This window comes from Mandrillus leucophaeus, unplaced genomic scaffold (assembly GCF_000951045.1).
Source record: "Mandrillus leucophaeus isolate KB7577 unplaced genomic scaffold, Mleu.le_1.0 Scaffold4, whole genome shotgun sequence".
Lineage (NCBI taxonomy): Eukaryota > Metazoa > Chordata > Mammalia > Primates > Cercopithecidae > Mandrillus > Mandrillus leucophaeus.
The window spans coordinates 8,134,929-8,145,722 of record NW_012104253.1 but is presented as its reverse complement, the minus strand read 5'-3'; the positions used below and the strand labels follow the sequence as shown (position 1 = coordinate 8,145,722).

General features: G+C 44.0%; 1 protein-coding gene across 1 annotated transcript in view; it reads left to right on the top strand.

Annotated features, from left to right (window-relative positions):
* The window catches only part of AK7 (adenylate kinase 7), a 117,279-nt gene that overhangs the window by 17,820 nt on the left and 88,665 nt on the right, over positions 1-10,794 (top strand). Inside the window, exons 4-5 of the mRNA XM_011991806.1 lie at positions 759-867; positions 4,693-4,787. Of these exons, the coding sequence (XP_011847196.1) occupies positions 759-867; positions 4,693-4,787 (204 nt within the window). The remainder of the gene's footprint in view (positions 1-758; positions 868-4,692; positions 4,788-10,794) is intronic.

Below are 10,794 nucleotides of genomic sequence, written 5' to 3'. Positions count from 1 at the left end.
AAAAAAAAAAAAAAAAAAAACCCAGGCATGGTGGCGTGTGCCTGTAGTCCCAGCTACTTGGGAGGCTGAGGTATGAAACCACTTGGACCTGGGAGGCGGAGGTTGCAGTGAGCTGAGATCACGCCACTGCATGCCAGCCTGGGCAACAGAGTGAAACTGTGTCTCAAATTAACAAAAAAAAAGCACCGAAAATGATCAGCAAAGTTACTTCTATTTAATGTATAAACTTTACATTTTTAATCATGAAAAGTTTCTGTATTTTTAAAATATTCCCAGATGTCAACTGTAATAAGATACCTTACATCTAGAAAGAGAGCAGATTAAATCCATCTTGAGAATTCTAAGACAATCCACATTCATCATTCCTCAGCACTTCTGAGTGATTCGTGATATCTAATTGCTCAAATAATCTTGCATAGAGTTTGAATTAGTTTTAAATGCCTCACTCATTTTCTTTCAGTGTGTTCTAATTCTTCCCTTCTGAATTGGAACTTAAACAGCGTGCAGAAATAGTACCTAAGATTATTATGCAATTTTTAAATCATCTGTTCCAAGCTGTTTTCATAAACTTCTTTGTTACTTGAAAACTACACACAGAAGAGAGTCACAATTTCATTTTAAATAGAAATCCTCCTGCAAGCATTTCCTGTGGGACTCTTCGGTGTAGCATACCTATTTTGAAAATTATCATTTCATCGAAATATTAAGGTTACCTTGTTAGCTGCCTGCTGCAAATGACTGTCAATTTTATTTTTCAGGCCATCTCCCGAGAAGACCTTCTCATGCGCCTGCTGGAGTGCGACGTTATTATTTATAACATCACTGAGAGCTCACAGCAAGTGGAGGAAGCCATCTGGGCAGTCTCTGGTCAGTGAGGTGTACTCTTTTATCTCCAGAGATGCTATTGTAGTGCTGCTTACTTCACCTAATAGTCATCTAGGAACACTAGGCAAAGTAGGGCTATAGAAAAACTGGTCTGAGACATACCTAAAGTATGAAATCCGTGATAATAATATGAATAGATACCTCTGAAGAATAGAATATTTTTAATTATCAAAAAAATGAAGGCTGGCATAGTGGCTTATGCCTGTAATCCTAATACTTTGGGAGGCCGAGGTGGGAGGATTATTGAGCCCAGGATTCAAGACCAGCCTGGACAACATGACGAGACCATGTCTCTACAGAAAGAATAAAATAAAATAAATGTATTTTTTTAAATGAAACATTACCCAGGCTGAAGTGCAGTGACCTGATCATAGCTCACTACAGCCTCGAACTCCTGAACTCAAGAGATCCTCCCGCCTCAGCCTCCTGAGAGCTAGGACTACAGGCTTCTGCCACCGTACCCAGCTAATTTTTATTTTTTATTTTTTTGGTAGAGATGGGGACTTGCTATGTTGTCCAGGCTGGTCTCAAACCCCTGGAGGATGGCCTCAAGCCATCTTCCAGCCTCAGCCTCCCAGAGCACTGGAGTTACAGGCATGAGCCATGATGCCTGGCCAAAACATTTAACTTTTAAAATTCAACCTGACTCATTCCATAGGCACTGCTTAAGGAGGTGGAGTTGAATGTACTGGGGAGATACAAAGACAGATAAGAAAAGGCACCCCAAGGTACAAGTCATCACATAAGAGACAAGGCACCCGAGAGAAACTTTAACTCAACAAACAGGGATGTGCTCACAAGAAAGTTATGTATAAGAGGCACGTGACTTTAAGAGGGGAGGACTTATTTCTAACTCTAAATATTTGATTCAATTCAACAAATGTTCCCTGATAGCAAAGGTCAGGGAAAGCTTGTAGAGAATGCTTGTATTATGAAAGTGCTTTGAACAATGTAATGAATTCTAAGGACCTCAAGTCTAAGAGAACGAAGTGATGTTTAGCAAGGTGGTGCTTTTGTGATTCATCTCCTCCAAAACAACCTCATTTTTTTTTTTTTTTTTTTTGAGACAAGATCTTGCTCTGTCATCTTGCTTTGAAAAATGTAATGAACTGTAAGGACCTCAAGTCTAAGAGAACAAAGAGGTGTTTAGCAAGATGGTACTTTTGTGATTCATGCTCCCCCAAAGCAACCTCATTTTTTTTTTTTTGAGACAAGATCTTTCTCTGTCACCCAGTCTGGCGTGCAGTGGCGCTGTCTCAGCTCACTGCAATCTCCACCTCCCAGGTTCAAGTGATTGTCCTGCCTCAGCCTCCCAAGTAGCTGGGATTACAGGCATGTACCACCATGCCCAGCTAACTTTTGTATTTTTAGTAGAGATAGGGTTTCGCCATGTTGTCCGGGTTGGTCTTGAACTCCTGACCTCAAGCGATCCGCCTGCCTTGGCCTCCCAGAGGGCTGGGATTACAGGAGTGAGCCACTGCGCCCAACCAAGCAACCTCATTTAATACATCAAAATGCCTCCATAGGTGCCTCTTGATTGTGAATTTCAGACATTAACCACTGACTTCTTGCTGTGACAGATGGGCATCGGCCTTTCTTAGGACCACCCTCTCCCCCTCAAGGAAATGTAACCTTTTCTCAAGCTTTGACACTGCATTTCCTTTCATGAGCTTTAAAATGTAGAGTGTTTTACTGCTTTCTTCTAACAAAGAGGTTCAAATAATCAAGAAAATTTTACTTTTCTATTTAGAGGAAAACTTTTAGCTGAATTACTTCCTTTTTGAGATATAGAGTGTTTGTTTGTGTCTGCAAGAAAGTATAGTCAGATATCCTTCAGTCTGTCACCAGAGTCACCTGGGAGGTAGGGGTTGGTAGGGCATGAGGTTGGTAAGGGATGGGGACTTTGTCATTTTACCTAATGCACAGTCTTAGATTTTGTTTTTCTCGCAATGGATATGTAATCCTTTCTTTCTTGTTTTTTTAAAGATAGGATCTTGCTGTGTCACCCAGGCTGGAGTGCAGTAGTAGATCATAGCTTACTACAGCCTCAAACACCTGGCCTCAAGCAATCCTCTTGCCTCAGCCTCCTGAGTAGCTAGAATTACAGGTGTGCATCCAACTATTTTTTAAAAACTTTTTGTAGAGACGAGGTCTAGACATGTTGCCCGGGCTGGTCTCCACCTTCTGGGCTCAAGCAATCCTTGGCCTCCAACAGTGCTGGGATTACAGGCGTGAAACACCACACCCGGCTATGTATTATATTTAACAATGTTTTATTAAATTATTTTTAAATGTCTTAGAATTCTCCTATCCTTTTGCAGATACTATGGAAGGAAGGCAGGATGACAGAAGAGAAAGGAATACATTATTAGAAAGGAGAGAAAATATTTGCATACAGATGAAGGATGTGTTCAAAGGGGAACAAACAGATCATTCTAGACCTATTATAAATATCATAAATAAAAAAGAATAACCCAGTTAGAGGACCTCAAAGTGTGCCGAGTATTCACAAAATAGGCCAAACTGAAGCTCAGCAGAGCAGAAAGGTTAAAAGAGCAAAATGAAATTGAAGAGAGAATTTTTGTTATTAGACTAAAAATAGAAACAAAAGTAACTCTTAAAGTTTGGAATAATACATGATCATAGTGTTCTTAGACTTAATTCAATAACACTTTCTTGTTTTAGGTAGAAATCCATACATTTATTAGATCCAGGATATCAGCATTTCATTTTGTTGCTTGTTTAGGGAATCACCTCATGATACTAGAATCATACCATGGCACCTGCACCACTTAGCCCCTCTGACAGTTTAATTAGACCTCACTTTGCAGCTTCAATATGTTTCTTGAAAATTATACATCATGAAGAATATGTTAATGGAATCCTTTAGCCAAATACATTCAAGGAGATTCAATGCTTAACTGTGTAGAGAGCCTTTTTGCAAAGCAACAAACCCTTTGGAAATAAAATGCTCACCTTTCCCTCTACCTCTATCCTAAATACGAATCCCTACAAGTTGTTGATAACCAAACGCTTCTGCCTTATCGGTGCTCTCCACTACAGCCCACAGCCCCGGGGCGGAGTGGGAAGGGCGGGCACACCCTGAATTACTTCCTTCCACGATGGCTTTCACTGAACAGGATTGCCTTATGGGAACTCCTAAGAGGCCCTTCTGATGTGGGGCCTCTGCTGCCCCATCCCCAGCCTGCTCCCTTTTTGGGCAGCTGGCTAGGTGGCATGGTGGGGACAGCACGGGCCTGGCAGCCAGACAGCCTGGATTGGACTCTCTGCCCCATCACTTCCCTCTATGATCCTGGGCAAACTGTGCCTCGGTTTCCACACCTGTAACCCAGAATACCTATCTCACAGTGGGGGAAATTCAACAAAGCCCATGAGTTGTTCTAATTCATGTCAGCTATGATCCTATGATCCTTACTGTCACCGACCCTCCCAAAAAGTAAAAACCCACGGCCAGAGGCCAGAAAACAGGAAGGGGCCACAATTTTGAGCTCAGCTCGGAAGGGATCAAGCAACTGATGAGCATAGTGGAGAGAAAGGGCTGCAGTGGAGAGCACTGATGAGGCTGAAATGCTTGGTTGCGAACACCCTTCGGGGATCCGCATTTCAGATACAGGTGGCAAGAAGGAGGAGGAATTTGAAGAATGATGATGGGAACAGGTCAGAGAAGCATCCGAGGTAATAGCACCCTGGTGTTAAGTGGCTCCTACTGGTGACTAATAGTACATGTGATTTAGAAACCAAATTGTGCATGGGTCCAAATAACCATTCTGTTTTTTGACCCCACAGCACTCAATGAAGAAGTCAGCCACTTTGAAAAGCGAAAGGTATTTATTTTACTATCCACAGTGATGACTTGGGCGCGATCCAAAGCCCTGGACCCTGTAAGTAGAACGTTAGCTTTTCTTTGGGTAACATTTCACCCTTAACACCTTGTAATCTGTGTGCGGAGGGAACTTCCTACAGCGAGTTGTATATTCTCACACTCCTGAATCCTATCCCATGATAAGCACCCAACAGAGTTCATTGACTCTAAGCACATTCAATTCTAAGGGATTTCATCGTTTTATATGCCTCTAAGAAAGAAAAATATGCTGCCCATGAAACTATAGCAAAGCTTGCTTATCACTTCTGCTTTGTATTTTAAACATACTGAAAAAGCTCTCTTTTAGACTTACTTAGACCCATATTTTTTGTCATGTACATTCTTGTGCATACATTAAAAAGAAAATATAGGCCGGGGCGGTGGCTCACACCTGTAATCCCAGCACTTTGGGAGGCCAAGGTAGGTGGATCACCTGAGGTCAGGAGTTCGAGACCAGCCTGGCCAACATGGCGAAACCCTGTCCCGACTAAAAATACAAAAATTAGCCAGGCATAGTGCCGGGCACCTGTAATCCCAGCTACTCGGGAGGCTGAGGCAGGAGAATCGCTTAAACCCGGGAGGCGGCGGTTGCAGTGAGCCAAGATCATGCCACTGCCCTCCAGCCTGGGCAACAGAGTGAATAATAAATAAATAAATTTTATTTATAAATAAAATAAATGAAAAGCAAAAGAAAATGTAAGTAAATATAGTGATTATAGTATTCCCAAAACTTCCTCATATTCAGTCCATCTCTGAATCACACCACATTCTGTCTTTTTCCACACAACTCATGTCATTTATTTGAATCCCATCATTTATTTGTAGTACTTTCCTATAAAGTACGTGGTTATTACGTTGCACGAAAACATGAGTCACAGACATTCTTCCAACATTGCTTACTCTCTTGACTAATGTCAAATTGACATTTGCTGCTCTGTTCCCGTGCCTTGTGCCTATGCAGTACCTTTCCATTTCAGTGCTGAATCACGGTACACTCTTTTAAAAGGCAATTAAATCAACAGGAGTAGCACCTGACTCAAGTTGAAGTGATAACGATAGCAACGGTGTGTTCAAGGTCACAGTCACTGGCAACAACATTGCCAGTGCTTCCCGACTGACTACAATGATAAACCATTGATCCCAGATATGTTCTAATTTCAGAAATGTTAAATGTGAAAAAGTGCATGATATGGTCAATGGACTATATTATATATAACAAGGGGATATTTAGGGATTCATCACACTTATTGCATCCAATGCTATGTATTTGTTTAACTGCCTCTCCTCTGGTGGACTGAGAACCCCTTGAGGGCAGGGACCACAGGTTTCATGCTCTTTCCTTGTAAAGTTTACTCACCTACCTTGGATGCCATCACCTCAAGGAGCAGGTCATGGTCATTTTATTCCTGTGATAATCCCTTTCCTCAGAGCGTCCAGCTAGGTGTCCACCATAAAACAATTGCGAATCAATGGACTGACTGGCCGCTGTGCTAGTGTCCTGATTGTCCCAACCAAAGTAAGCAAAATAATGAATAAGTTCAATAGCGGACTTCGGGAACAGCTGGGCGCAGAGGATTCAACGATGTCCTCAACGCTCACTGACTCTCTCTCTTTCTTTCATGGTTTATTTTCTGCCCTGAGTAGACTTCACTCTCTAGTAAGCCCCCTACACGGAATGGACTGAGAATGGGGAAGGGATGGTTCCACAAAGAAAACATGGGGCAGTGGCTCCTGCGTTAGCTCCTGTCCTGTGGCATGCACTCATCCTCTCACTGTGGTTTTAGTTTGCATTTCCCCAATGACAAATGATGGTTTTAAAAGATTTATCAAGGTGTCATCAATGTATTAGGCCAGGTGTAGTGGTGCACACCTATAATCCCAACACTTTGGGAGGCCGAGGCAGGAGGACTGCTTGAGCTCAAGAGTTCAAGACCAGCCTGGGTAACAGGGTGAAACCACATCTCTACAAAAATTGCAAAAATTAACCAGGTGTGGTGGCGAACCTGTAGTTTCAGCTACTCAGGAGGCTGTGGTGGGAGGATTGCTGAAGCTGGGGAGGTCGAGCCTGCAGTGAGCTGAGATCACGCCACTGCACTACAGCCTGGGTGACTAAGTGAGACCCTGCCTCAAATAAATAAATAAATTTACTGTATTGTATACAGTGAAGTTAACCTTTTATAGTCCTGAGTTTCAACAACTGCACACAGTTGTGCAACCACCACAACAATTTTCATCACTTTCCAAAGTTCTCTACCTCATGACACACACAAAGTCAATTCCAGTTGGATTACATAACTAAAATTAAAAAGCAAAAACTTTAATTTTTTTAAAGAAAAATTAAGCCCAGCACAGTGGCTCACGCCTATAATCCCAACACTTTGGAAGACCAAGGCAGGCAGATCACTTGAGGTCAGGAGTTCAACAGCAGCCTGGTCAACATGGTGAAACCCCATGTCTACCAAAAAATACAAAAATTAGCTGGGTAGCTGGGTATGGTGGCGCACACCTGTAGTCCCAGCTACTCAGGAGGCTGAGATGGAAGAATTGCTTGAACATGGGAGGCAGAGGTTGCAGTGAGCAGAGATCGCACCACAGTGCTCCAGCCTGGGCGACAGAGAGAGGCCCTGTCTCGAAAAAAAAAAAGGAAATATTATAGAATTTATGGAGGATTCCTCAAACAAGACCAGATACTGCTAAATATTATTTTAATTGACAAATCTAGCTGCGATAGGATTAATGAAGTAATAAATAATATTTGTGTTTAAGATTTGCTTCTAAATAATCCAGGAGGATGAGGAAGTCAGTGGGGGTATAGATATAACAGGACCGGTTATGCAAAACAAACAAGTTTATCCCCAACAAGTCTAATTGAAGGGGGCGTGGCAGAAGATGTGGCATCCGTTTGAAGTCAGAGTAAGCTGAGTAAGACTTTTGCTTGCAAGCAACAGGATCCAGCTTTCTTAATCAGAAAGAAGACGTGTTAGAAAGCATAAACAATATCTTACAAAATCCACAGTCAGAGATGCCACTGGGCGTCAAGGACGGGGAGCCATGGGGAGCTCGGTAAAGTCTCCCACTTTCCTCTCTGCTTTTCTCTGCTTCTGTCTCCTTGTCATCGTCACAGGAAGTCTTTTTTGTTTTGTTTTGTTGTTTTGTTTTTAGAGACGAAGTCTATAAAACAGAGACCTCCAAAGAAAGGTTTCCTCTGCCAGATTTACCAGGGTTGGCTTTTGAAAAGAGAGTTCTAATCATGGACTCTAAATCGTAATCCCTATAAGATAGACTTGGGATGGGAAGAAGAAAGGTGAGCTGCAAGGACTCCTGGTACTTACTTTCTTTCTTTCTTTTTTATTTTTATTTGTTTATTTATTTTTTGAGATGAAGTCTTACTCTGTCGTTCAGGCTAGAGTACAATGGCGCGATCTCAGCTCACTGCAACCTCTGCCTCCCGGTGTCAAGCAATTCTCTTGCCTCAGCCTCCCAAGTACCTGGGACTACAGGCACCCACCACCACGTCCAGCTAATTGTTGTATTTTTAGTAGAGATGGGTTTTCACCATGTTGGTCAGGCTGGTCTCCAACTCCTGACCTCAGGTGATCCACCTGCGTTTGCCTCCCAAAGTGCTGGGGTTACAGACGTGAGCCACTGCGCCAGGCCCTGACTCCTGGTACTTTCTTAGGTCTTCCTTGTCCTTGCAGTACCTTTTTTTTTTTTTTTTTGAGATAGTCTTGCTATGTCACCCAGGCTAAAGTACAGTGTCATGATCTTGGTTCACTGCAGCCTCCACCTCCCAGGTTCAAGTGATTCTCCTGCCTCAGCCTCCCAAGTAGCTGGGATTACAGGCGCGTGCCACCACTCCTGGCTAATTTTTTGTATTTTAAGTAGAGATGGGGTTTCGCCATGTTGGCTAGGCTGGTCTCAAACTCCCGACCTCAGCCTCCCAAAGTACTGGGATTATAGGCGTGAGCCACCACCCCCAGCTACACAGGAAGTCTTAACAGCCAAGGAAACCAGTTCTAAGTAAAGAAAGAGTCACTAACATAATAGGTTGGAAAAAAATATTTGTCAGCTGATGACCTTATAAAAGATAAGCTCTGTCAGTATGAAAAATGTCCCACCAGCAGCCATTCTGAGCACCCCCAATACACAAATTGGTATTATCTGTTCTCCAGTAGAAGGAACTCCAGGACTCTGGAATTGGTAGGGAGTTGATTCTGTGTCTTGGGCCAGTGAAAACTGGGATAGGCTGGAACCTATTGCTGATGCTACAGAGCCAAGATCTTTTCGGAGATGTCCTGAGTAGGCCTGAGCGGACAAAAAGGGCCCCCACCAGCCACGCTGTGAGAAGGCGAGCATCACCAAAGTGATTCTGTCTGTTGGGTGTTTCTCATCTGCCCCTCCAGAGCTACTCTCTGCTCTTCTCCACCCTGCTCCAAACTTGTAGTCTAGATCAGCAAGCAACCTTCTCCTCTGCTCCCAACTGGGTTTGGCCAGTGGGGCTCACCGGTGGGAGGATGGCAGAATCGAGAAGAATGAGGTCAGATCACTTATTCCCCTAGCTCCCTTCTTCAGAGTTGCTGTGGGTAGGCTGAGTCTCTGAACTCAAGCCACTGCGCCTGCTGGGCAACCCCCCGTCCCTGGGCTCTAATCATCACCTGCCCACTCAACACGTTTGGATTTAGGAGTAGTACAGAGCACCCTGTTCCTGGCTCCAGGTGATGCGGTTTCCCTACACCCTGCCCACATCTTCGTAAATAGTCCTGTTATTAAACTGTCCTGAAATTACCCAACGTTGAATATGCTGTTTCTTTCCCACAAGGATCCTGACTAATATATTATGCTTAATTGAAATCAGTTGAGTTTGTGAAAAGCCATGCCTCCATAATGTAACTCAGAAAAGTGAATATTAGATTGTTGTAGATGCTGCTGGCTTCCTGTCATGAAGCCACCCCACTGTCTTCCTTGCCAGCAGAGCCATGACTTGTTAAGTTCAAGTGTCCACACTGCCCATGAGATCCAGAGAAGGGAGACTTTATCCACATTCCACGGGAAAATCCTGATGGATGCAAACTAGCCATGATGGTCCCATTCTTCTTGCCGATGATTGGCTAAGGGGTGGGCATGCAATCCAATTTTGGGATGTGGGATGTAACAATCCTACCCCCCAAAATGTAGGGTGGCTTACATATGGAGGAAGTGTATAGCTTGCTCAGGTAAAATGTAAAACAGGTGTTCCTGATGATCAAGTCAGTCTTCTCCCAACTCTGATTCAAGATCCAGGCTCCTTCTGTTGGATGGTTCCAACACCTTCCAGAATGAGCTCTGGGGCTGTCGTGCACACCTGCATCAGGCCTGTGGAGGGGGGGGAAACACAAAAAATTGTGCATGGGAAGCTTTACGAACCAGGCTTGGAAGAGATGCTCATCACTTCTACAAATTTCTTTGACTAAAACTCAGCCCATAGCTGAGGAGCCCAGAATATGTAGTGTAACTGCGTCCAGGAAATCCGTGGGGTTTAGTCTCTGGCACGGAGGAAAGATGGCCAGGAGACTCCCAGGAAGGGCTCATCCCTGATTAGGAGAGACTTCAAGGAAGACTCGGGCTTTCTTTCTCTGTGGATATTGTCATGTCTGGATGTGAAGCTCAGACTGCTGCTACTAGTCTTGCTATGATCCTGAAAAGGAAGGCCACATACAGGAGGCAGAGCTCAGAAGGCATCAGAAAAGCAGAGCCAGTTTCCAGTGGCAGGGTCTGGAGAAGGTGTGGTAAGCGCCATGTCCGGCCACGAAGGTGGCAAGAAAAAGTCCCTAAAACAGCCGGGCGCAGTGGCTCAACACCTGTAATCCCAGCACTTTGGGAGGCCGAGGCGGGCAGATCATGAGGTAAGGAGGTAGAGACCATCCTGGCTAACACAGTGAAACCCCGTCTCTACTAAAACACAAAAACAAAAAATTAGCCGGGCGTGGTGGCGGCACCTGTAGTCCCAGCTACTCGGGAGGCTGAGGCAGGAGAACGGCATGAACCTG